The 27960-nt window shown below is 41.4% G+C and overlaps 1 protein-coding gene and 1 non-coding gene across 5 annotated transcripts in view; both read right to left on the bottom strand.

Annotated features, from left to right (window-relative positions):
• Positions 1-27960, bottom strand: part of RMND1 (required for meiotic nuclear division 1 homolog) — a 58000-nt gene that overhangs the window by 13101 nt on the left and 16939 nt on the right. For 3 of the 4 annotated variants that reach the window (XM_064360567.1, XM_064360569.1, XM_064360568.1), the window contains exons 4-10: positions 26168-26243; positions 22922-22961; positions 20307-20407; positions 17270-17376; positions 16289-16353; positions 15015-15091; positions 11197-11317 (exon numbers count right to left, since the gene is read on the bottom strand). In XM_064360567.1, the coding sequence (XP_064216637.1) occupies positions 11197-11317; positions 15015-15091; positions 16289-16353; positions 17270-17376; positions 20307-20407; positions 22922-22961; positions 26168-26243 (587 nt within the window). The remainder of the gene's footprint in view (positions 1-11196; positions 11318-15014; positions 15092-16288; positions 16354-17269; positions 17377-20306; positions 20408-22921; positions 22962-26167; positions 26244-27960) is intronic. The other variant, XM_064360570.1, reaches the window with a different exon arrangement.
• LOC135268619 (U1 spliceosomal RNA) lies at positions 2804-2961 on the bottom strand. Its single transcript, XR_010336918.1, has one exon. It is a non-coding gene; the product is annotated as a U1 spliceosomal RNA (small nuclear RNA).

Here is a 27960-nt window from a genome sequence, read left to right as displayed (position 1 = left end):
GGCGGGTGGATCACGAGGTCAAGAGATCGAGACCATCCTGGTCAACATGGTGAAACCCTGTCTCTACTAAAAATACAAAAATTTGCTGGGCATGGTGGCTCACGCCTGTAGTCGCAGCTACTCAGGAGGCTGAGGCAGGAGAATTGCTTGTACCCAGAAGGTGGAGGTTGCAGTGAGCCGACATCACGCCATTGTACTCCAGCCTGGATAACAAGAGTGAAACTCTGTCTCAAAAAAAACAAAAAACAACCAACCAAAAAAACACTTTGCATACTGAAGCTCTTTGTAAGATTTTGATGGAAGAACTAAAAATACAGTTTTTGAGTTCTAGTTTTTAGTAGCTGCCCTTTTTAGCAGTTAAAAAAGGCAAACTTGAAACAATTTTTTTTAGCAAGACCTAAAGATAATCTCTATTACAAAACCTATGCTTGACATTTGACCTGCTGCGCACACACCACTAGATGGCATTGGTTTTAACTGAACTGCAACAGTTTTTTTTTTTTTTCCTTTTTTTGAGATGAAGTTTTGCTCCTGTTACCCAGGCTGGAGTGCAATGGCGCGATCTCGGCTCACCGCAACCTCCGCCTCCTGGGTTCAGGCAATTCTCCTGCCTCAGCCTCCTGAGTAGCTGGGATTACAGGCACGCACCACCATGCCCAGCTAATTTTTGTATTTTTAGTAGAGACGGGGTTTCACCATGTTGACCAGCATGGTCTCGATCTCTTGACCTCGTGATCCACCCGCCTCGGCCTCCCAAAGTGCTGGGATTACAGGCGTGAGCCAATTGTGATGCCTCAAGACGAGCTGGCTGTGGGGGTTCAAAGAAAATAAAGTTCCTGAATTCAAAACTTGGATGTGACAACTGTTACATACCTACCTAACATCTATATATCACTTGCTTCTGGAAATTGGAAATCCTGGAAGCAAACTTTTAAAATAGTTTGTCTTATGGGGTATGCTGAAGTTTCAGGTTTGGTCAGTGAACATTAAGAGACGAATCACAGGTACGTGTTCAGGGGCTGACTGGAATGTGTTCACCATGTTATGACTTTTGCACATAGCATTAAACTGCCTTACTAGGCTGGGCTCAGTGGCTTATGCCTGTACTTTTAGCACTTTGGGAGGCTGAGGCAGGAGGATCACTTGAGCTCAGGAGTTTGAGACCAGCCTGTGCAACACACGTGTCTCTATAAAAAAATTAGGCATGGTGGCACATGCCTTAAGTCCCAGTTACTTGGCATGGGGTGGAGGGCTGAGTTGGGAGGATGCTTGAGCTCAGGAGGTCAAGGCTGCAGTGAGCCAAGATTGCATCACTGCACTCCAGCCTGGGTGACAAAGTGAGATCCTGTCTCCAAAAACAAAACAAAACCTGCCTTAGGGAACCACAGGGTTAACTCACTGAACCATACTCATCAGCATTTGCCCCTATTTCCAGATCTTATAGTCACCCTGTAGTTTCTAATCTGTATAAATGTTTAAAGCATGCCTCTTTCCTCTTCCTTCCTTTCCCTTTCCTCTTTTCTTTTCCTCTTGCCCTTTCTTAATGTCTGTTTATATTGGCTGCTTGATCTTGGTCTTTAATGTTCATCTTTAAGCTTGCTTTTCTCTTCAAACTGATTGAGCCCTCTTCCATTTTCTTTCAATTTAGGCAAAGAACAGGCAACATTTTCTTCCTCCACTACCTCATCATTACCCAACTTACTCCTTAGAGTTTGTTTATATTACCACAGCTCTCCTAAACATGCCAAGTGTCCTATTAAGTCTAACAACTTAGCTTCAAACCTCACTTAACCCATGCATCTGACAACACACTGAAATGTGCAAGCAAGAGTTCCTACCACTACGGCATGGTTTTTATTTCATTTAAGTATAGAGGCCTGTATGCTCCGTGCTTGCAGATGAGGGAACAAAGAAAAAAACAAAACAGGAGAGGCTTCACAGAGGTAGGCAATGTGAATTAGGCTTTTTTTTTTTTTTTTTGAGATGGAGTCTTGCACTGTTGTCCAGGCTGGAGTGCAGTGGTGCAATCTTGGCTCACTGCAACCCTTGCCTCCCAGGTTCAAGCAGTTCTCCTGCCTCAGCCTCCTGGGTAGCTGGGACAGGTGCATGCCACCACGCCTGTCTAATTTTTTGTATTTTTAGTAGAGATGGTCTTGCTCTTCTGACCTCATGATCTGCCCACTTCGGTCTCCCAAAGTGCTGGGATTACACGCATGAGCCACTGCACCCGTCCAAATTAGGCTTTAAAAGGCAGCAGACATGAAGAAAAGGTGGGCAGGATGTGGGGGGATGGGGGCATGAAGGGAGCATTTCAAGCATAGGAAACAGCATAGAGACAAGCATAGCTAGATTGTGGTCAACCTAGAAGTGCTTGGAAGTAAGGTTAAGAAGGTAAGTTAGCCGGGGGCAGTGGCTCACACCTGTAATCCCAGCACTTTGAGAGGCCAAGGCAGGTGGATCACCTGAAGTCAGGAGTTCAAGACCAGCCTGGCCAACATGGTGAAACCCTGTCTCTACTAAAAATGCAAAAATTAGTGGGTGTGGTGGCAGATGCCTGTAATCTCAGCTACTTGGGAGGATGAGGCAGGAGAATCACTTGAACCTGGGAGGCGGCGGTTGCAGTGAGCCAAGACCACGCCATTGCACTCCAGCCTGGCTGTCAAGAGGGAAACTCCGTGTCAAAAAAAAAAAAAGAAGTTAGTATCAGATTGTGAGAGGTACTGTTTACCACACCCCAGAGATACTTATGTCCTACTTCTTGGAACCTGTGAATATAATGTGGTAAAGGAGAATTAAGATTGTATAAGAAATTAAGGTTATTAATTAGCTGACTTCTTAAAAAAAATTTTAATATAGAAAAAGGGAAATCACAGGGGTCAGCACATCTGGAGTGCAATGGATAAGCCTCGCCCTGGGAAAACCACCTTCGTGATCATGGTATCTCCCCTGTCAGGTAAGTATTATTAGCTGATCTTAAGATGGGGAGATAATAGTAGATTATCTGGGAAAGCCCAATGTAATCACAGGGGTCCTTAAAAGTGGAAATGGGTTCAGAATGATACAATATGAGGATTCCACTGGCCTTTGCTAGATGGAGGAAGGGGCTATGAACAAGGAATGTGGGTGGTCTCCAGTCACTGGAAAAGGTTAGGAAATGGATTCCACCCACAGTCTCCAAAGAGGAATTACACCTTAACTTTTGGCCATGCCACCTACAGAACAGTTTCTGTTAAGCCACTAGGTTTGTGAAAGTTGCTACAGCAGCAATTAGCATGTCATGCTAGAATATCTGAACTTCATTCTGCAGGTAATCGAGAGGCCTCTGTTCAATCTGGAAGTATAACATTTGCTGTACTGTGCTGGGCAAAGGAGACAGAATGGTGAAATAGACATATCTCTCTGCCTTCCAGCCAAAGGGTGCAGAGACTGGAAAAAGGTCCAGTCTAGAGACAGAGTGAAGAAGGAATTGGACAAGTCCAGGTGGGAGAGGAAGGTGAGGGGCTGTGGGGATGAACATTAATAGGTGCCGAAGGCAGGGGTCACATGGTACGCCTCTGTTTCACCAGCCCAGGGCCTCTCACATAGGCTTTCAATAAATATTTGCTAATGAATCCATGATACTTAGAGGAAAATAAAGAATGTTTAAGTGGATATGGCAAGTGAAGGAGAAAAAGGACTTTTAAGTTTCTAGTTGAATGACTAAATAGGCGAGGCTAGCAGGTCCTTCTATGAGCTGAAATAGAGAACAGAAAAGGTTTAACATTTTCATGGGGGAATACCATGAGTTTCATTCTGCAATCGTAATCATTGACTAATTCTGCAAATATTTTTGAGGACATACTGTATGTGAGGCCTTTGCCAAGAACTGGCAAGAAAATGATCATGGTCTCTGATCTCATGGAGTTTAAATTTTAGTGGGAAATGGTGCACACACAATTTTCAAAAGGATGCTATGAAATATGTAAATGAGGAAGATGTGTGAGATTGAGGAGGCGACTGGAAACGTCTCGAAGGCAAACGAGAGACTGGGATTAGAGACAGACATTTAAAAGTCACCAGGAGAAGGTGGGACTAGAAGACATGACAACAAACGAGTGCTAGTGGAGTAGGTGGCATCGGGAGAGAAGCCTCGATGACAGGACTTTGGGGACACCGATGTGAGACAATGGAGCAAGGGATCCACTGCCAACTAGTTTCTGTCCCATAACGCTTGTGGAACTGCCCTCTGCATCTGGACCTCTGCCCTCAACTTTTTACCATGTTTTATGCCTACTCACCCCTATTTTCTCAAGACTCTTTCTTTTGTCTTTTGCAGGGGGAAACAAGGACCAACTTTCTCCTAGCACTACCATCACTCTTTGTTCCATCTGTTTTCTTGGAAAACTAAAGCTGGATGAAGGGCAAGACCAGTTATTTTTCTTTTGTATTATGTATAATGCCAGCACAATGCGGAGCCTAACTCTTTCAAGCTCTTCTTAATAACCTTCACATAATGCAATGAGCCTGAACTGCCTTCGGGATGCTGAGAAAACTCTCTTGAGAAATGTAGTTTGAGACCTTTTAGGTATGCTTCGTAACTCATGCAGAAGACTTAACAACAAAAAAGATGTCCCAGAGTGAGACTGGGGAATGAAATAAAGAACAATTAGCTTGTTCAGGTTACTCCAACTGATTAATATTATTCTGGAATAGTTGGATCACTCAATTCAAACCTAATTCAAGGTTCGGGTGCTATGATAAACAGTATTTTTAAAATTTCATTTTCCAATTGTGTATTGGTAGTATAAAGAAAGGCAACTGTTTTTATATATTGATCTTGAAACCTTGATAAACTCACTTGTTCTGGTAGCTTCTTCGTAGATTCTTTAGGGTCTTCTATATACAAGAGCATGCTGCCTGTAAATAAATTCAGTTTTTGTTCTTCTTATAGGAGACTTAATTTTATTTATTAATTATTTTTTGGGAGATAAGTCTCACTCTGTTGCCCAGGCAGGAGTGCAGTGGTGCAATCTCAGCTCACTGCAACTTTCACCTACCACGTTCAAGTGATTCTTGTGCCTCAGCCCCTCATGTAGCTGGGATTACAGGGATGTGCCACCACGCCCAGCTAATTTTTGTATTTGTAGCAGAGATGGGGTTTCACCATGTTGGCCAGGCTGGTCTTGAACTCCTGGCCTCAAGTGATCTGCCCACCTTGGCCTCCCAAAGTGCTGGGATTATAGGCATGAGCCACCATGTCTGGCCCTACAGGAGATTTTAAATCTTAGGGATATAGAGCCACCCGTGAAGGACCGATGATGTGTTCAGCTGACATTGCTTACGGCTTTCTCCACAGGGACTAGGGTGGCTTTAGATTTTTCCAGCTGCTCATGTGCACAGAGGTATAGATGTGAACCTGTCATGGGCAGACTCAATCTCAAACTGGCCTCAATACCAAAATGAAGAGTACATTCAGTAGAGGCAGAAGGGGCCTGGGCAGCCTGCTTGTTCTCACGGGTGTCCTTTCTATACCTGCCGTTGATCTTAGCCATGAAACAGCTGACCACTTAGTTGTCAAGGTATCCTTCACTCAGGTGGGCATCCTTAGTTGTAGGCATGATTTCAGTAATTCCATCTTGAACGCTGAGGATAGACAGATAAAAAATGCCACTGGGGTCAAAGATTGGAACATTAATTTTGGCATTAATGTTCTTGTCCAAGCCAAGAGCAGTGGCATTTGGCCTGCTAACGATTCTGAACACAATGAGATCAGCAATGATTCTACCATCTTTATGACCTGAAGCTGTCAACTATTAAAGTAATTGGTAGTATGAGGACCATGTGGGTCAGTGGTCATAAAGTAGGCTTCTAGAATGTTTTCTTTTTTTTTTTAAATTGCATTTTAGGTTTTGGGGTACCTGTGAAGAACTTGGAAGATTGTTGCATAGGTACACACATGGCAGTGTGATTTGCTGCCTTCCTCCCCATCACCTGTATCTGGCATTTCTCCCCATGCTATCTCTCTCCATCTCCCCACCCCCCGCTGTCCCTCCCCTATTTCCCCCCAACAGACCCCAGTGTGTAGTGCTCCCCTCCCTGTGTCCATGTGTTCTCATTGTTCATCACCCGCCTATGAGTGAGAACATGTGGTGTTTGATTTTCTGTTATTGTGTCAGTATGTTCTTTTTCAAAACCACTGTGGTAGGCAGATTTCTAAGATGACACCCAAAGACTCCCCACCTCCTGGTTGTTCACTTGTGTGTAATCCACTGCCCTCAAGAATAGGCTGGGCCTAATAACTTGCTTTTTTTTCTTTTTGTGATGGAGATTCACTGTTTCACCCAGGCTGGAGTGAAGTGGCACGATCTCAGCTCACTGCAACCTCTGCTCCCCCAGGGTTTGAGCAGTTTTCCTGCCTCAGCCTCCTAAATGGCTGGGATTACAGGCATCCACACCACCATGCCCAGCTAATTTTGTATTTTTAGTAGAGACAGGGTTTTACCATGTTAGTCAGGCTGTTCTTGAACTCCTAACCTCAGGTAATCCACCCACCTTGGCCTCCCAAAGTGCTGGGATTACAGGCGTGAGCCACTGCGCCTGGCCGTAACTTAAATAAAAAAATTTTTTTTTTTTAAAGAGATGGAGTATCACTATGTTGACCAGGCTGGTCTCAAACTCCTGGCCTCAAGTGATCCTCCCATCTCAGCCTCCCAAAGGGCTAGGATTACAGGCATGAGCCACTGTACCTGGCCCTAACTTGCTTTTAACAAAGAGAGCACAGAAAAAGTGATGGGATGTCACTTGTGTGATTAGGTTGCAAAAGACTGTGACTTCTGTTTTACTAGCCTTCTCTTCCTGCAATCTCTCTTGCTCTCATTATTAGTCCATTCTCTCATTGCTATAAAGAAATACCCCAGACTGGGTAAGTTATAAAGAAAAGAGGTCTAATGGGCTCACGGTTCTCCAGGCTGTACAGGGAGCATGATGCTGGCATGTGCTTGGCTTCTGGGGAGGCTTCCAGAAACTTACAGTCATGGTGGAAGGTGAAAGGAGAGCAGGTAGCTTACATGGCAGAAGCAAGAGAGCGCAAGTAAGGGGAGATGCAGGTGCTACAAATTTTCAAACAACCTTGAGAGAACTATCATGAGAACAGCACCAAGTGGATGGTGTTAAACCACTTATGAGAAATCTACCTTATGATCCAGTCACCCCCCACCAGGACCCACCTTTAACATGGGACATTACAATTCAACACAAGATTTGGGCAGGGACACAGATGCAAACCATTCTGATGAAGCACGCTGCCATGCTGTGAGATGCTCTACGGAGGAGCCTCTGTGGCAAGGAGCTGCGGGAGGGCTCTGGACAACAGCTTATGAGAAACTGAGGCCTCAATCTAATAGCCTGAGGGGAGCCAAGTCCAGCCAATAACCACAACTGATCTAGGAAGTGAATCCTTGAGATGACTGCAGCCTTGTGAGAAACGCGGAGTCAGAGGACCCAGCTAAACCCCACCGATTCCTGACCCACAAAAACTGAAATATTCAGTGGTGTTTGGTTTTTTTTTTGAGACTGAGTTTCGCTCGTTACCCAGGCTGGAGTGCAATGGTGCCATCTTGGCTCACCGCAACCTCCGCCTCCTGGGTTCAGGCCATTCTCCTGCCTCAGCCTCCTGAGTAGCTGGGGTTACAGGCACGCGCCACCATGCCCAGCTAATTTTCTGTATTTTTAGTAGAGACGGGGTTTCACCATGTTGACCAGGATGGTCTCGATCTCTTGACCTCGTGATCCACCCGCCTCGGCCTCCCAAAGTGCTGGGATTACAGGCGTGAGCCACTGCGCCCGGCAGTGGTGTTTCTTTTTATTATTATTTTTGAGATGGCATCTTACTCTATCATCCAGGCTGGAATGCAGAGGTGCAATCTCAGCTCACTGTAACCTCTGCCTCCTGGGTTCAAGTGATTCTCGTGCCTCAACCTCCCAAGTAGCTTCTCAGCTACTTGGGACTACAGGTGTGCACCACCATGCCAGACTAATTTTTGTATTTTTAGTAGAAACAGGGTTTTGCTGTGTTGGCCAGGCTGGTCTTGAACTCCTGGCCTTAAGTGATCCTCCTGCCTCGGCCTCCCAAAGTGCTGGGGTTACAGGCTTGAGCCACTGCATCCAGCCAGTCTAAGTGGTGTTTCAGTCCACCAAGTTTTGGGGTAATTTGTTACACAGCTGACACAATCACAGGAAATACCTCATCTGTATAAAGCTTTTAGTAACCCTCCCTTACCTCCTCTAGATCTTCTGCCTGTGTGCACAGTCGACAACCAGGAAAGTCCAGTGCTTTTCATATCTGACTTAATGATTGAACTGTCAAAAATCAGTGTCTAATTAGACCTTTGGTATCTAAAACTATGTTGATGGAGTCCACTGAATTTGATTCTTAAACCATCACTAATCAATCTTTCTGTGTCAGCTAAAAGCAACATAGCTTGGTTTTCTTGCCCTGACCAATGGTGATGACCTCTACTGTCCTGTGCTGGAAGACACCTACAGAGGAACAGGTGGTACCCAGATCAGTGACAACTGCAGATACCTTTGATGTGGTTTTGAAAAGGGGGATGTCTAGCTTAGAGAAAAAAAATGCAGGTGCTAAAGTGACTATAGCATTCAACGAACCATGGTCTTCGAAATTATAAATCTTTTTTTCTTCCGAGACAGGGTCTTGCTCTGTTGCCTAGACTGGGGTGTAGTGGTATGATCATGGCTCACTGTAGCTTCAAATTTCTGGACTAAAGCAATCCTCCTGCCTTAGCCTCCCAGGTAGCTGGGACTACAGGCACATGCCATTATACCTGGCTAATTAAAAAAAAAAAAAAAAAAAAAAAAAAAGCTCAGTAGAAATGAGGTCTCACTGTTTCCCAGGCTAATCATTTATCTTTGATGAGATACAAGGTGAATGTGGGGATTTGGTGGGAAATATGATTGAAAAACGGATACAAGAGAAAGGACCCTGTATATCAAGCTAGAACACTTGAGGCAATGAGAGAAACTGGAGGTATTAAAATTAGTTGGAATAAGAAAAGACAATCAGTAGATACTAACGTCAAGAGGTATGTGATGTTAGAATGATCAGATGATGTTAAAGCAACCATCATAAACATGATTCAGCAAGCAATTCTGAACACACTTGAAACAAATGAAAAAGCAGGGAGTCTCTGCAAAGAAACAGAAGATACAAAGAAGAAAACATGGGAATTTTAGAACTGAAAAATACAATGAATAAAATAAAAAACTCAATGATGAGCAGCAAAATGAAGGTAACAGAGGAAGGAATCAATTAACTAGAAGATCAGACAAAGGAAATTACCCAATCTTAACAGAGAGAAAATATACTGGAGAAGAAGTGAACAGAGCCTCAAAGACTTGTGAAATTATAATAAAAGATAAAACATGCATGTCATAGAATTATGGCAGATTTCCAATCAGAAACCATGGGGGTCAGAAGGAAGTGACACAGCATTTTTCAGGTGCTGAAAGAAAGAAAACTGTCCACTCAGAATCCTATTTCTAGGAAAATATTCTTCAGGAATGAAGAGAAAATTAAGACATTCTCAGATGAAGACAAACTAAGAAAATTTGTCTCACTAGACTTACCTTTAAAGAATAGCTAAATAATGTTCTTGAAAACACACACACACACACAAAACAGTAAATCTTAGAAGATCAGAAGGAAAAAAAGAACAGAAAGAATAAAAACATGGGTACATACAACAGACTTTTCTTAGTTTTCTAAGTTATATTTTATGGGTGAAGCAAAAATTATAACATATTCTAATGAAGGTTTCTATGTTTGCAGAAGAATAGTTAAGATAATTATAAACAGGGAAGGATAAAGGAATATAAAAGAAGTAAGGGTTTTCTTTTCTGCATCCAATCATCCATTAGGGAAATAAAGATTCTATACTTCATTTAATCTGCAAGATGTTGAAAGCAGTAGAATGTAGTAAGTTATATACATACGATGTAATAACCAGAGCAACTGCTAAATATCTATGCAAAGAGATATACTAAAAAATAACATCAAGATGAAATACCAAAAAATGTCTCAGGAGCCACAGGAAGACAGGAATTGATACAAGTAACAACCTGCATGGATCCAAGTTGAGGGCATTATGGTCAGTGAGAAAGCCAGCTAAAAAGTCACATAGTGTATGACTCTATAACCCTCAAAATGATAAAATTATGGAGACGGAGAAGAGATTACTCTGCCAGGGGTTAGGGACAGTCCGGGGAGGGGGAGGGTGGTGTGACTGAACAGGGTAGCATGAGGGAGAATGTGTGGTGATAAAACATTTTGTCTTTTCGGTTTTTCTGTTTTTTTTTTTGAGACAGAGTCTCACACTGTCACCCAGGCTGGAGTGCAGTGGCACGACCTCAGCTCCGTCTCCTGGGTTCAAGTGATTCTCCTGCTTCAGCCTCCTTGAGTAGCTGGTACTACAGGTGCGTACCATCATGCCTGGCTAATTTTTGTATTTTTAGTAGAGACAGGGTTTCGCTATGTTGGCCAGGCTGGTCTTGAACTCCTGACCTCAGGTTATCTGCCTGCCTCGACCTTCCAAAGTGCTGGGATTATAGGCATGAGGCACAGAGCCTGGCCCCATCACTATACCTTGATACACATCTCTCTTCTCGACTTTGCTTCTGCCCTTCTATATGCCTGCATGACGGAGCTAATTGGATTATCCTGTTGCTACTCTAATCTCAGCCTATCTCAGATTTAGTCTGTCACCTCCCCTCTCTGACCTCTCATTGTTTTGCCACCTTTCTACTCGTCACCTCCAGGCAAACATCAGTCATCCTTTATTCCTCCTTCTTCAAGATCTAGATCAGGAGCAGTCAGGAACTCTTGCTTGAAACTTGATAAGAACTTCCTAATGGACCTTTAGGTTTCCAAACTCTCATCTTATTCATCGACCTTATAGTCTTTGAAGCTAAAATCAGAAGATCCTTTGACATAAAAAACTGACAAGTGACTGTACAGAGGACAAGAAGGGGAAATATAAAGAGATTTGAGTGGAAGTCAAACAAGATATTTCCCTGAAAGCAGTCAAACATATTCACTTAATTTATAGGCAACAACGTGTCTTTTTCTCCCATTAAAAGTACAAAATACATCACTTCTCAGCCTTTTGGCTAAGATCAAGTGTAAAAGTACAAAATACATACCTTAACCCTTCGGCCAATGCTAAGGAATTGACATGTTTTATCGTAAAGCTCTTCCAGGTTTTCTCTGTCCCAGTAAAAATCAGGAGTAATCAAGAAGTCTGAACTCAAGTTTATACGGTGCCTTTAAAAAAGGGAAAATTACAACTTTTTATTTATCTTGAATTAAAAATCATTATTTCTATTATATTTAATATTTACATGGTGCTTTATGAAAACTTTTTTTTTTTTTTTTTTTTTTAAGAGAGAGGCTCTTGGCTGTGCGCGGGGGCTCACGCCTGTAATCCCAGCACTTTTGGAGGCTGAGATGGGCGGATCACAAGGTCAGGAGTTCCAGACCAGCCTGGCCAATATGGTGAAACCCTGTCTCTACTAAGAATACAAAGTTAGCTGGGCATGGTGGTGCATGCCTGTAGTTCCAGCTACTCGGTAGGCTGAGGCAGAAGAATTGCTTGAACCCAGGAGATGGAGGTTGCAGTGAGCTGGGATCCTGTCCAGTCCTGAGCGACAGAGCAAGGCTCCGTCTCAAAAAAAAAAAAAAAAAAAAAAGAGTCTCACTGTGTGCTGTGTTACCCAGAATGGAGTGCAGGTGCAGTGGTGTGATCACAACTCACTGCAACCTGAGGTTAAAGCTATCCTCCTGCCTCAGCCTCCCACGTAGCTGGAACTTCAGGCATGTGCCACTGCATCTGGCTGAAAACATTTTTCTTTTTTTTGAGACAGAGTCTTGTTTTATCGCCAGGCACCAGGCTGGAGTGCAGTGGCGCGATCTCGGCTCACTGCAACCTCTGCATCCCAGGTTCAAGCAATTCTGCCTCAGCCTCCCAAGTAGCTGGGACTACAGGCGCAAGCCACCACGCCCAGCTAATTTTTGTATTTTTAGTAGAGACGGGGTTTCACCATGTTGGCCAGGATGCTGAGCTTTGCAAAATACTTCCAACAAACATGTAAATAAAATTTACAAATGGATTTCAAAATTCTGAACCTAATTAATTCAGTCTTTAATACTAACAATATAAAGTAGACAGAAAAAAACTCATTTTTTTTTTTTGAGACAGAGTTTCGCCCTTGTCACCCAGGCTGGAGTGCAATGGCACAATCTTAGCTCACTGCAACCTCCGCCTCCCAGGTCCAAACAATTCTCCTGCCTCAGCCTCCCAAGTAGCTGGGATTACAGGCATGCACCACCAGGCCTGGCTGATTTTGTAGTTTTAGTAGATATGGGGTTTCTCCATATTGCTCAGGCTGGTCTTGAACTCCCGACCTCAGATATCTGCCCGCCTCTGCCTCCCAAAGTGCTGGGATTATAGGAGTGAGCCACCATGCCCAGCTTTTTTTTGTTTGTTTTTTTGCTTTTTTTTTGGTGACAGAATCTTGCTGTCTCCCAGGCTGGAGTACAGTGGCATGATCTTGGCTCGTAACCTCCGCCTCCTGGGTTCAAGCAATTCTTGTGCCTCAGCCTCCCATGAGGCTGGGATTAGAGGCACACACCACCATGCCTGGCTAATTTTTGTGTTTTTAGTGGAGACAGGGTTTCATCATGTTGTTAGCCAGGCTGGTCACAAGCTCCCGGCCTCAAGAAATCCACCTGTCTCAGCCTCCCAAAAGTGCTGGGATTACAGGTGTGAGCCACCGCACCTGGTCTTACGCTTACTTTTAAATTTTTAACTAAATAAAAATCTAAGTTATAAAAGTAACATATAAATTGATATAGCAGCTCATGCTTGTAATCCCAGCACTTTGGGAGGCCAAGGGAGGAGGATTGCTTGAGCAACGGTTTTAGACCAGCCTGGACAACACAGGGAGACCCTGTCTCTACAAATAATTTTAAAATTAGCCGGGTATGGTGGTGCACTGCTGTGGTCCCAGTTACTCGGGAGGGTGAGGCAGGAGGACTGCCTGAGCCTGGGAGATCAAGGCTTCAGTGAGCTACGATTGTGCCACTGCACTCTAGTCTGGTGACAAGGTGAGACGCTGTCTTAAAAAAAAAAAAAAAAAACGCCTGTAATCCCAGCACTTTGCGAGGCTGAGGCCGGTGGATCACGAGGTCAAGAGATCGAGACCATCCTGGTCAACATGGTGAAACCCCGTCTTAGCTGGGCATGGTGGCGCATGCCTGTAATTCCAGCTACTCAGGAGGCTGAGGCAGGAGAATTGCCTGAACCCAGGAAGCAGAGGTTGTGGTGAGCCGAGATCGCGCCACTGCACTCCAGCCTGGGTAATAAGAGCGAAACTCTGTCTCAAAAAAAAAAAAAAAAAAAGTAAAACATACCTACTTGTTCATGATTAAAAAAAAAAAAAAAAAAGGGAACTACCCTAGAAAAGGATTCAAAAAAAATAGTGGTAGGCCCTCTTATGCTACCACACAGCTCAAATCCTTTATTCTCCCCAAGGGCAGGCCTGTAGAGACACTTTGCTGTGTCCTTCCAGATCTTTCTGTATTCATGCATGCATGTGTGTGCAAGCAAACACATGTACATATGTATGTATGTAAAGATAAACATGAATATTTTTATTTGCTTGCACAAATGGGATCATACCCTATATAAATTTAGACTTTTTAACCTAATATAATTTGCCATGTTTATTTTCACAGATCTATTACATTCCTTGTATTAACACATAAGCATTTTTATTGTACAGGTAAGAAAACAGGATAATAAAAGTAAGCCTTTATAGAAACTATTCACAAACCTATGTATATTTCGTCCTAACTATTCAGTTTGGATATTATAATTCACTATGTCAAATTCTGCTTGCATTACCAAGAGAACAGGAGAGAAGCATCTCTCTACCCTACTTCTCAGAGAATGTGAGGCTTTAGATCTGCTGCAGGATGCTCCTAATGGATGGGTTTTAATTTTTGTTGGTACCCTGAACTAGAGGTCCTGAGCTATGAGAGATACACAGACAATGAAACCCTGGACCACTTCTCCTTTCCAGGCAGAGTGTCTAAGGAGAACATGGAAAAACAGGTCTTGGGTGAACATTTGCAATGAGCTCTGGTAACTCATTCCATATGGTAGAAGGGATAAACTGGACAATGCTGCCTGTGAGGAAAACACCAACATCAGGACGTTTCATTCTAGAAATCCTGGGACAGCTACAAGAATAAAATAAACTGAAAACCTTTCCAGACATTTACTTAAAATGATTCATCAGTTTTTAGACACAGTCCCTTTTTAACATCTCGAGGCATCTTAAAATGAATGGTGTCTGACAAGTGGCGGTTGAGACTTACTTGCCTTTGCCTTAAATAATGGACTTTCTTATGCTTTCCTTTGCATATATGCCCAGGAGGCGATGTGAGTTAATCTACATCCAGCTAAGACTAAAAGCTATTTCAGTAAATGTAAAATTTTAATTCGCTTATTAAAAAAAGTATTGTCATAGTTTAACTGGCAGCAGTTTTTCTCTCCTGTGGCATCCTGGTGTCTCAGATTCAAAAAAACTTTTCGGTAGCAATTAGGTCTATTTAGCATTATGATGCAGTGATATATCTTTACAGAGAATTCCCATTAACCAAACTCAGGAATATATCCTTCTACCTTCAAAGAACATCCACCGTGCTCCATAATGTGGGTTTAATGTAAATGAATTGTGATCTCTTTTGCACATGCATGATTTCCTTCAGTCCAGTCTTAACATAGCCCAACTACTTCTAATGGGGTTAGAGCTCTCCCTGCTCATAATCAATGAAATGAAAAGAGCTGCAATTCCCAAAAAGGTGTAAATGTTTGTTCTTTACCACAGAATTATGGGAATGTTTTCTTGAGACTGTTAAATATATGAAATCTTTTATTTAGAGAGAAAAGTTTTACCTTAGGGCAAAGAGTTCACCCATCTTCTGCATAACTTCTTCATGAGATAGTTTCAGTTTTTTCCCAGCTTTTAAAGCCTATTTGGGAGGGAATTGAAAAACCAAAAAGCCATGTATCTCTCTTTCTAATAAGCATTAGGTCAACAGGGCAAAATATGGAGTGGCAAAATTTCGATCCTATGTAAATATTTTTTAGGATGGCTGTCTCCCAGATTTATGTCTTAAATCACCTTGACATTTTTAATTTTATTAGATAGAAATCGTATATTCCTTTTTATTTCCCTTCTCATCAGCATTTCATATGATACATACATTCCTAATCTCTTAGTGGAAAGCAGGGCCTCCATTCCGAAGTATAATTAGATTACTCTTTCACAATAAAGACACGGTTAACTACAATAAAAATAATTTTTAAGGTATACTCAAATTTTAATATAACTTCACATGTATTTTCACATCATGATTTTTCTCATAATTTAGCAAAACACTTTCTCAGGTCAGGAAAACTAATCATAATTTCCTTTCTTAGAGAGGAAACATTTCACTCTTTTCTTTAATCCAGTTACATTAAAAAATACTGCAACTGATGGGCACGGCGGCTCATGGACTATAATGCCAGCACTCTGGGAGGCCGAGGTGGGAGGATTGCTTGAGCCCAGGAGTTTGAGACCAGCCTGGGCAACATGGCCAGATCCCATCTCAATTATATTTTATTGCACCAACAGAGGAAACCAATTTCAAGTTTTAAAAAGTAAAAAGTAATCAATATGAAGTTTCTTATTTTGTCATTTTATATGTAACTGGGTGTTCTAGTTTGCGTAAGTTCAGTAAGTGGCTTTCTTCTTGTTTAGAATAATGTTGTGCTCCTTAACAATTGGCCCTCTATAAGTTCTGCAACCACAGATTCAACCAACTGCAGTTTGACAATATGTAGAGAAAAAAGGATGGTTGCATCTGTACTGAACATGTACAAACTTTTTTCTTGTCATTATTTCCTAAGCAATACAGTATGACAGCTATTTGCATAGCATTTACATTATATTAGGTATTATAAGTAATCTAGAGATGGCTGAAAGTATACAGGAGCATATGCATAGGTTATATGCAAATGTGATATCAGGGATTTGAGCACTGGTAGATGCTGGTATCCAGAGGGGTCTTGGAACAAATCTCCCATGAATACTGAGGGACAACTATATATTGTTATATTGGGAAATTCATATTTTTTCCACATAAAAATCAATCCTTGAATAAGCATAAAATTGATGTAATTACCTCAGGAATTGACTGAATAGAGTCAATAAATTTATCCAATGATGCTTCCCAAATTGCCAGTTTTACTGGGAAAAAAATTAACAATGGAACATTTCTTTATTATCATATTCACATTTATATAAAATACATCATTGCACAGTATCTTCACCACCATTTCAACAGGAGTTTAAGAAAAAGTACTAAAACCTTGAAAATATAATTTAAGAATAGTTAATTATCCTGAAGGACAGAACTAAAATGGACAGAGGAAATGGAATCGCTTCCATGCCCTGTTGGTAGACCAAAGCTACATTTAGTAGAATTCCTGATTTTCTAATATTCCATCTCGGAAACTGAGGAGGGTAGGGTACATGCTGATACCCCAGGTAGCTCTGCAGATGAGGCGGGACTAAGACTTTCCCGGCCTCCCCTTTACTCCTCGGGACTAGGAGTAAACCTCAGAAATCTCCAAAGCCCCTCAGAGTGGTACGGACAGGCCGCTGTAGCAGCCATCTAATGTAGACTGCTGGCAAAAGAAAGCTTAAAGAATTTCTATAGTTTGATTCTGGGACGTGGATCTTTCAGAACAAACACAGCCTCTGTGACTCTGGCTCCCATTCCTATGAAACACCAGAGCATGCTTCTCTACACAGGGACCTGTGTCCAGTCACACAAGGCTGGGCTTTCTCTGTCTGGAGTGAAGACTATCTAAGGATAACAATCGCATAGAGAGAAGAGAGAAAAACAAAGACTCTAATAATCATCATCTAAAAAATATTTTTGGAGAGGGTAAGCTTTATTAATATAATTAATAAGAAATGAGTAACTTCAGCACAGTACTATCTTTTATACTAGGTATTTTTTCTGATGGAGGGAAAAAAACGAATGCTGAGGCTTTGTTGAGTATTCTGAAAAAAATACCAAAATGGTTACTAAATATTTAAACTTCCCTCAATGAAATGACGACTATAGTACCCTAACCCATAAGCAGCAGTAACTTACCAGAAAGGCAGAGAGCATTGGAGAAAGCAAACTTCTCTAGAATGGCATCATCTAAATCTAGCTCTGAATTTAACTTGATTTCCCCCCTGTGAAGTTTTGACTGTCCCCTGTGAAAAGCAAAAAAATACCTTCTAAATCTTAAAAAGCAATCATATCATCTTTCTGGAGGTCATTTTGACAATTTCTATCAAGTGTTACAAACATTCTAACATCCTTTCGTCCAAGTAATTCCATTTCTAGGAGTTTATCCTAAGGAAATAATCTAAGATACAAAGAAAAATTTGTGTACAAGAAAACTTTTTTTTTTTTTTTTGAGACGGAGTCACACTCTGTCGCCCAGGCTGGAGTGCAGTGGCACGATCTTAGCTCACTGCAACCTCGGTCTCCTGGGTTCAAGCGATTCTCCTGCCTCAGCCTTCCCAGGAGGTGGGATTACAGGCATGCGCCACCACGCCCAGCTAATTTTTTTTGTATTTTTAAGATGGGGTCTCACCATGTTGGCCAGGCTGGTCTCGAACTCCTGACCTCAAATGATCCGCCCACCTTGGCCTCCCAAAGTGCTACGATTACAGCTGTGAGTCACCACACTCGGTTGAAAACTTTTTTAAAAAATGGTCAGTGTTTAAGAGTAAAAAATGAGGAAAGAAACCAAATGTTCAGTAGGAGTTGGCCCAGTGATAGTCATTCCACCAAGAAAAACTTACAAGTGTGTTTTGGAAGGATAGTCAATAAAAAAAGAGAACGTTCACAATAAATTTCTATGTGAAAAAAATGCTGCATATAAAAGTATATATGGAATGTAATCTAAAATCTCACTGACCTGGTAGGGTTGGGGAGGGAGACAAGGAAGTTGTGAAAAATGAATGTGTGACTGTGGGGGACTCTAGACAGGGGATGAGGGAAGGGAGGGAATGTGTGAATATAAACATCACAAGTCAATGGAAAAAATATAGGGTAAACCTTCACAAAAGATGTCAGACAAGAGATGGCCAAAGGGAAGAGGACAGGGGCCCAATGGGAGGGCTGTGAGAAAGCATCTGCTATGGCAACCTCAGATAAAGGAAGGAAAGCAAAGACAGCGGTCAAAGAGGGTTTTTTTTTTTTTGAGACTCTCGCTCTGTCGCCCATGCTGGAGTGCAGTGGCTCAATCTCAGCTCACTACAACCTCCACCTCTTAGGTTCAAGTGATTCTCCTGCCTCAGCCTCCTGAGTAGCTGGGATTATAGGTGTGCACCACCACACCCAGCTGATTTTTCTATTTTTAGTAGAGACAGGATCTCACCATGTTGGCCAGGCTGGTCTCGAACTCCTGACCTCAAGTGATCTGCCCGCCTTGGCCTCCCAAAGTGTTGGGATTACAGGTGTGGGCTACCGTGCCTGGCCATGAGGGGCTTTATGAGTCAGCTCAGCCCATGCCACAGAGCTGAGAAGATCCCTGGAATTTCGCAGGGCTCATATAATAACCACGTAGGTGGCAGCCAGGACAGTCTTTCTGATGAAATGAAATAGCCAACTCTAGGATCCTAAGCATTGAGGATTTTACTCCTCACACACTGTACAGTAACATGTACATGTGTGGATAAGCACACATGCACACACACACAAGGGCCTAGTTAGCAATAGTTTGATACAAAAGTATTAGGTTGGTGCAAAAGTAATCACGGTTTTTGCCATTTTTAATGTAAACCTGATAGAACACAGAAAGGGCTTCATAGGAGCCATCCCCGCAGGCCAAGGGCTGAATAACTGCTAAAGACTGAATTCTACAGGCCGCTCATTTGCTGTCTCTCTCAGGTTTACATCCTTACTTCTGACTGCAGCTACCACTGGGCTCAGGCTGACTCACAGTCAGGTGCCCTTTGGCAAGACAGGATGCAGTAAATCTCATCTGAAAGCCAGTTAGCTGCAATTATAGGGGTTTTCTCAGGATTAAATGAAATAATGCATGGAAGACACTGTAGAAAACCATGACTGGCCCTACTGGTGATGAGTATGGATTACTCAGCTCTTATCCCCATCTGGTCTTTCTATAGCTAGTCTGTTTCTCTTCCAAGTCTTCCCAAAGCTCTGCATTCAACACCTTTTTTCTTTTGAGATGGAGTCTCACTCTGTTGCACAGGCTGTATGGTGCAATCTCAGCTCATGGCAACCTCCGCCTCCTAGGTTCAAGCAATTCTCCTGCCTCAGCCTCCCAAGTGGCTGGGATCACAGGCATGGGCTACCACACTCGGCTAATTTTTGCAATTTTAGTAGAGACGGGGTTTCCCCATGTTGGCCAGGCTGTCTTGAACTCCTGACCTCAGGTGATCCTCCCACCCTGGCCTCCCAAAAGTGCTGGGATTACAGGTGTGAGCTACTGCATGATATGTTCATTTGTTTTTACATTTAGAAAACACAGAAGCATCTGGCCAACACTACCCTTCTTAAGAACCTACAAAGACTTTGTTTCTCATATTCCACTAGACAGGTACCTCTATGAGGAAAAAGATCCTACCATCCTGATCACACTGCCTCTGTCTTGGCCCTAATATCTCTTCATTTTTTTCCCTCTTGCTGAGTCAGAAAAATCAACTAGTCCACTGCCTACTCATATATCGTATTGAAAATGGTATACCAGGTCCCACTTCTTCCAGCACCCACATTTCTACAAGTGGGTCTCCTAGACTGCCCCTCATTATACTTCCTTTTTACACCTCCCCCAAATCAATGGGAAAAAACTGGATTTACTTACGAGAAAAATTTACTGGAATAATTTGATAGGTTCATTTGATAAATGCATACTATTTTATTGGATTAGGCTGCTTAGAAACTTAAAATTTCCATTTGGAGGCTATATTATTTACTTGTTTTAACTTGTGGATAGCCTGAGAAGTTCAAAGAATTATGTTTATCCTCTAATATTTATTGTATTATGGGTTAGACTCTGTATTGTACAACTTTTTTCTTAAAATGAAGTTTCTATATGCATATCTCCTCTATTGCTTTATCTAATTTATTCCAAGTGCCCCTTTCATAAATTTGATGAAAAGTTGCTTACTCTATTTTTATGTAGTTAAGTTCTTCATTTTCCCAATGTACCAGTGCAATTTCATAGGGCTGAATTTCATGTTTTTCTAGAACTTTCATCACATGCTTCATCTAGAAGAAAAGGAAAATTAACCTGAAATCATAACTGACTCCCTCAGTTCAAGTATGTTATGATTTTAATGCTTTTAACAGTCTTCATTCCACTTAAAGGCATTATTTGTGTTGCATGTTTTTAAGGAAAAGGCAAATCCATTGTGATAGTAAACCAGGATGACATGTTCATTTGTTTTTACATTTGGAAAACACAGATGAGGATGAAGAAGAAAATAAAGGTTATCATTATCTCACAACCCAAAGAAAATCACTAGTGATATTATAATTTGTATTCTTTAAATCCCTTTAATAATTCCAGCACTTTGGGAGGCAGAGGTGGGTGGATACTTGAGCTCAGGAGTTTAAGACCAGCCTGGGCAACATGGCAAGACCCCATTTCTACAAAAAAATACAAAAATTATCTGGGTGTGGTGGCACAGACATGTAGTCCCACCTACCTGAGAGGCTGGCTTGAGCCTGGGAGGTGGAGGTTGCTGTGAGCCAATATCAGGCCATCGCACTCCAGCAAAATCCTATCTCAAAAAAAAAAAAGTAAAGCCCAAAATACTTGTAAAAAATTAAGCCACACAGGTGTGGGAAATGACCATCTCTTTCTCTCCACTCTACTGAAGTCCTAATCCCCAGAGCCAACCATAGTTTAACTTGGTGCACATTCTTCCAGACTTTTTCTGTGTATATATGTACCTATTTATGTGGCTTTTATGTAAAATAGGATATTACGCACATGAACATTTTCAACACTATTTTCCTTAATAGAGGAACTGCAATTTATTTAACCAACCTATGTGTCCTCCACGGGGGATTTTTTTCTACTCTCCATTATTACAATGTTGCAATGTGTGATACCTGTGCATATATCTTCATGGTCTTGTGAGAATAGTTCTTTAGGAATTGCTAGATCAAAAGATATGCACACTTACAGAATATGTGTATATGTAACAGACAGGGTCTCACTCTGTCACCCAGGCTGGAGTGCAGTGATGCAATCATAGCTCACTGCAGCCTCAAACTCCTGGGCTCAAGCGATCCTCCTGCCTCAGTCTCAGACCACAAGCACGTGCTACAACCCTGGCTAATATCTAAAAACTTTTTTGTAGAGATGAGATTTCACTATGTTGTTCAGGCTGGTCTGGAACTCCTGGGCTTAAGCGATCTTCCCACCCCAACCTCCTGAATTGGTATGATTACAGGTGTGGCCACCACACCTGGCCCACACTTATAATACTGCTAGGCTGCTCTCCAAAATAGTTTTTCCAAATGTAGAATCTAAACATTTATGAAACTACTCTTAAGAAAATGGGGTATTATCAGCTTTTTACATCTTTGCAACTTCAAATAGCCAACTTGTATTTTCTTCTATTTATTGGTCATTTGTATTTTCTCTTCTCCAAGTTCCCTTCCCCACTCCCTACTGTGTGTTTCCTTTTAGTAAAATTGGGATTGTATAAAGCATGTTTTTTTTAACCAGTTCTGAGATTATATTGGTTATATTTTGTAACCTGCTTTTTTTTGAGACAGGGTATCTCTCAGTCTCCCAGGCTGGAGTCAGTGGCCTGATCTTGGCTCACTGCAACCTCTGCCTCCGAAGTTCAAGTGATTCTTGTGCCTCAGCCACCCGACTGGCTGGGATTACAGGTGCACCACTATGCCCAGCTAATTTTTGTATTTTTAGTAGACATGGGGTTCACCATATTGGCCAGGCTGTTATCAAACTCCTGGCATCAAAAGATCTGCTGGCCTTGGCCTCCTAAAGTGCTGGGAATACAGGCATGAGCCACTGCACCTGGCCATGTAATCTGCTCTTTTAATGTAACTGTATTATATATGTAGGTAATCTCCCAGAAACAGATATTTTTTACATGATTTCTAAGGGGATCTATAGTATATCTGTAGTATATGGATGTATTTAACAAACTATTATTGTGTATTTTGGTAATTTCTAATTTTTGCCATTATAAATATTTTTGTACATAAATCATCATGAATAGTTACGGTTATTTCCTTTGGATAAATTTCTAGGTGTAAAATTGCTGGGGTTAAATATAAAGCTTTAATGTAGACTACCAGTTTGCCTCTAAAAAGTCTGTATTAAACAAATCTTGATTTGGATACTGAAAAAATTATTTCCCATGAGTAGTAAGTTGTAGACAACTTGATCTACAAGAACACCCAATACGACCAGCATCCAATTAACTGTGTATACATTTTGTATAGTACAACATTCAAGGCCTACAGTACTTCCTTCTGTCTGCAGGATAGTTAGGATGATTCTGATTCTACACAAATTAGTGTGTGTCTAGAGAAAGGAAAATGCAGGAATTCTCAGCCCAAAATACAATATATTTTGGAAGATAAAACTGATAAGATAAATATCACATAATGCAGAGCAAATAAATTGTGTAATACCTATTAATTTCTCTTCTAATGTTTCAGTTTATTGAGTAGTGCTAATTAACAATTCATTCTCACAAAACTAAATTTTTATACTTTCACATTTTTATTTACACTTACAGTTTTGTCTTTCACATTCCAAAACACAGCAGCTCCTTCCCTGATTCAAAAAAATAAAAGAATACAGGTAGAATACATTCTTTAGGATCATGTATAAAGCCATGTAACTTCTAGAATGTATACAGGATGTAATGTTTCAAAATACAATGTACTTACTAGTTTAACATTATGGTCCTTAGGTGAACTTACTAAAATAAGAGCTAAAATAAAATTCTTGATAAAACCCGACCTCCCAAAAATTTATGATTTCTCACATGGTTTGCAGAATAAATAGCTATTATTGTAATACTATACAACTTCGTGTGTGTAGACTCTTTCACACTTGGTTCAATTCTGATCCATAGAAATCAGAGTAAGGAAGTTTTGAGACCTTGTCTTAGCTCTCATTAGGCAGACTAATGGGCAAAGAATAAAGGGCTATGCTTTTTTATTTTTTATTTTTTTGAGATGGAGTCTTGCTGTGTCACCCAGGCTGGAGTGCAGTGGCGAAATCTTGGCTCACTGCAACCTCTGCCTCCTGGGTTCAAGCAATCCTCCTGCTTCAGCCTCCCAAGTAGCTGGGACTACAGGTGCACGCCACTATGCCCAGTTAATTTTTTATATTTTTTAGTAGAGATGGGGTTTCACCATGTTGCCCAGGCTGGTGGCAAACTCCTGAGCTCAGGTGATCCACCGCACCTGGCCAAGGGTTATGCTTTTAATCGGACTAATTTAAGTGTCAGATGGTTAAAAGCCTCTATGGAATAATGCTATCCGTGCTCATAGTGCTTTGAACAGAACTACAATGAAGCCATAGGAAGCCCTCTGAATCTGATTATGGCTTTGACATTATTTAGGGTCTAACACTATAAATGAACTTGTTTTGATTTCTGAAGTCTGATGTGTTGAAGCTATTTTAGGTAATAAATGAAAACAGGAGTTATGGCTCAGGGTTACTGAACTGGAGAAAGGAAAAGAGGAAATAGAAGAAAGGTAAAAATATTAACGGCCCCACGTCATTCTTTAAACATCTCTAAAGTAAAGTGCTTAGTATATGTGTGGGTCCGTGCTCGGTATCTGTGATAGAAAGATGAGTATGACTGCATTCTTATCCTCAATCTAGAAAAGACTGGGACTGGCACTTAGACCACCAATTACAATAGTGTGTGATCAGTGCTATAAAAGTATGCAGAGTATACTATGGAATGTACACCAGAGGGACCCCTCTGCCAAAAGACCAGCAGAGGTAGCCGAATGAGAAAGCAAGAGGAGACAACAGAGCAGAGGAGACACACAGGCTCAGGGAGGAGGTGGGAGGGAGCAGAGCAGCACCTTAGAATAAACAGCCAGTAGCTGCATGGCTGCAGATGTGGTCAAGTAGTGGGCAACCAGGTTAAAGAGGCAAGGAGGGGCCAATCCCGAAGGGAACTCTATGCAGTGATAGAGAATTTGTTTATATTCCATGGAAATTTAGGCAGGAGAGTGTAGTGGTCAGAAATGCCCACTGAAGAATGACCCTGCTTACAACAGGCAGACAGACTGGTGGTGGGTGAGCAGGAAGGCAGGGAGACAATAAGTAAGCTGTTACAATAGGCCAGGAGAAGGTTTCAGGATACGGATTTGAGAGGTATTTCAAGCCACAGCCACAGTATCAGTTCAGAGAATCCCTTCCAGGCAGAAGAGAGGCCTGGTGAATTGTGTATTCCTCCATCTAGAGCTGTGCTGTGCAACATGGTACTCAGTTCCCTTCCCCACTCAGAAACCACATGTGGCTATTGGGTGCTCGAAACATGCCTGGTGCAAACTGAGATGCACTGTAAGTGTAAAATACATAGCAAAATTCAAAGACTTACTATTGAGAGCGAAGAAATATTATTAATAACATGTTGAAATGATATTTTAGGTAGGCTGGGTTGAATAAAATACATTGTTAAAATTAATTTCAAGAAACATTATTTGTGTTGTTCAAAATTAATTTTATCTTTTCAAAAAAATATTTAAAATGTGGTTACTGGAAAATGTATCAGTACATATGAGGCTTGCATTATATTTCTACTGAACGGTGCTGATCCTAGAGGCCCTCAGATATCTAAATTCCTCACCTGGAACAACAGGGATGCTATTATTCTACTTGAATTAAATGTTGGAATCTTGATTATCTTTAAAGATGGGGTCAAAAGGAAGGTAGGCATTGAATGGAAAAACGAACTTCCACTTCTCATCAACTATAAGGATTATGACCACAAAAACGTGACTCAGCTTTGGATTCTCACAGATGTTCCATGTGTTCCTGTTCTGTCACATATTAGTCTCATGACTATGGGTAATTCACTTAGTCCCTATGGCCCTCAGCTGCAAAATGGGAATAACAGACCTTCATCGAGTGTGGTGAGGATAAATGAGATTACTTCACATGGTTCTATCATCATTATCATTCCCAGGCAGCTACTGTGGAGTATTTAGTATTGAGTCAGCCTTTAAATAAAAGGATTAAGTGTGTTTATGAGTCTCTTACTCTAAAGACTCTGGAAAGGTAAGCTAAAACTTTAAAGAGCTACAAAAGGGGAAGGGAGAAAAGAAAGAAAATGGAGAGAAGAGCCAGCGGGGAGGCAGCAGGAGTTTCCCTGGGGCAAGAGTCTGACCAGGGGCACTGAAGATGAATAGGAAATCGGCTGCTTTCCAGGAATTTAGTCCATGAAAATCCGTATTTACAAAGAAAGACACGCCAGGGAAGATCATTCACTTGTTTGAAAAACTCTTTACTTCATAAGAGAGTTTACCAGAGGATTCCTAAAAGTGACAAACTCTCCTAGATTAAAAAAGAATTAAATGATAAACTTAAACCACAAATACAGTTTGAACACATATTCTGTTAAGAAAGGTATGCCGCGGTGGCTCAAGCCTGTAATCCCAGCACTTTGGGAGGCCGAGGCGGGTGGATCACGAGGTCAAGAGATCGAGACCATCCTGGTCGACATGGTGAAACCCCGTCTCTACTAATACAAAAAATTAGCTGGGCACGGTGGCGCGTGCCTGTAATCCCAGCTACTCAGGAGGCTGAGGCAGGAGAATTGCCTGAACCCAGGAGGCGGAGGTTGCGGTGAGCCGAGATCGCGCCATTGCACTCCAGCCTGGGTATCAAGAGCGAAACTCCGTCTCAAAAAAAAAAAAAAAAAAAAAAAAAGAAAGGTATGCCTGCACCTTTAAAGACCACACTTACTTGACCCCAACCCATCACCACCTAATGGGGTTTCTTTCTTTTCTTACCTGAAGAAGAATATTGTTCCAGGATCACCTTCTTTTGCAGAATTTTCTACACCTATCACCAAAATATTTGCTGCATCTGTGATTTAAAATAAATGAACATAAAAGCTTGTCAAGGTAACACAAGCTATAAGAATCACCTATAAACACTTTAATAAAGTACTTAAGATCATTTCTTTATATGTCATGGAGTGCTCTGTAACACAATCACCATCTTTTTACTAAGGCCTCTGAAAGGATTTAATATATAAAAATGCAAATATGAACACCAAAAGAATGATATGCAATTACTTTTATAAAACATTTAACCTATGATATTATGATCAGAGCTCATTCATACCCATTTTGATTCAGTAACACTAGTCCAGATCTAAAGTCTTAGGTTGAATACAACTAAGCTTCAAGAATTAAACTTCTATGAAATTAATTTAAAATTTGAAGAATATATTCTCTTCCTTTAAATACTATTTTATTAATAATGCAATTTTAATATTCCAAAACTACTCCTTCTGCTGAATTTTAAAGTGTAAAGAGTAAGGCAATAGAAAATACATAGAAATAAAGATACTGATCATTTCAAAACATGTCTAATTTCAAGGTTAACCACTGCAAGGGCTACCACAGCAGCCACCTGCAACTATTTTAAAAAGCTCATTTATTTATTTATTTTGAGACAGGGTATTGCTCTGTGTCCACGGCTGAAATGCAGTGCCATGATCTCGGCTCAATGTAGCCTCAACCTCCTGGACTCAAGGGCCCCCCACTCCCAACCTGAGCCTCCCAAGTAGCTTGGACTACAGGCATGTGCAGTTTGTTTATGTTTTGTAGAGATGAGGTCTCACTATATTGCCCAGGCTGGTCTTGAACTCCTGAGCTCAAGCCATCTGCCTGCCTTGGCCTCCCAAAGTACATCACAGGCATGAGCCAGGGGGCCTGGCCTAAGTATTGTTAAACATATACTAACATACCAACATTCATCGTAAGAAGTTGCTTTACATATTAGTTATAGTGATATTTATCATAAGCATATATTCCATAATATAAATTATAACCAATATGCTAATATATCAATAAATAAACATACTTTTTTTTTTCTGAAATGGAGTTTGGCTCTGTCACCCAGGCTGGAGTGCAGTGGTGTGATTTCGGCTCACCACAAACTCACCGCCTGGGTTTGAGCGATTCTCATGCTTCAGCCTTCCCAATAGCTGAAAATATAGGCGTGTGCCACCATGCCCGGCTAATCTTTTTTTGTATTTTTAGTAGAGATGGGGTTTCACCGTGTTAGCCAGGATGGTCTCAATCTCCTGACCTTGTGATCTGCCCACCTCGGCCTCCCAAAGTGCTGGGATTATAGGCGTGAGCCACTGTGCCCAGCCGAATATACTATTATTAACTTGCAAAAAGTCATATGTAATCTCTTAATGTAAAATTAGGATCTTCAAAGCTTCAGAAATTCCTGGTAAAGGCTGGGTGATGGGCAATTCAGACAGAGACCAAAACTATGATTTCTTTTTTTTTGGTAAATTGTTCATTACTACATCCTACATAGGACAGAATTTGCCTAATGTAGCCAAAAGCAAAATAAAATCGACTGAAACAACCCAGGGCAGTGAAGCCCCCAATCCTGAGACAAATCAACCACACAGCTGGCAGCCTTGAGAGTCAGCCAATAATACCTTCAAGCAAATTTTCATCCTAAGGGGCTACAGACATAGCTCTGTCTTCTCAGTTAACGATGCTTGTTTTGTCACCTAATCATAGTCTGGATTCTCAAGACCAAAAAACACAATACT

This window comes from Aotus nancymaae, unplaced genomic scaffold (assembly GCF_030222135.1).
Source record: "Aotus nancymaae isolate 86718 unplaced genomic scaffold, 86718_ANA_hifiasm-v0.15.2.pri h1tg000040l, whole genome shotgun sequence".
Lineage (NCBI taxonomy): Eukaryota > Metazoa > Chordata > Mammalia > Primates > Aotidae > Aotus > Aotus nancymaae.
The sequence above is the reverse complement of the archived record's forward strand: the minus strand, read 5'-3'. Positions and strand labels throughout refer to the sequence as shown.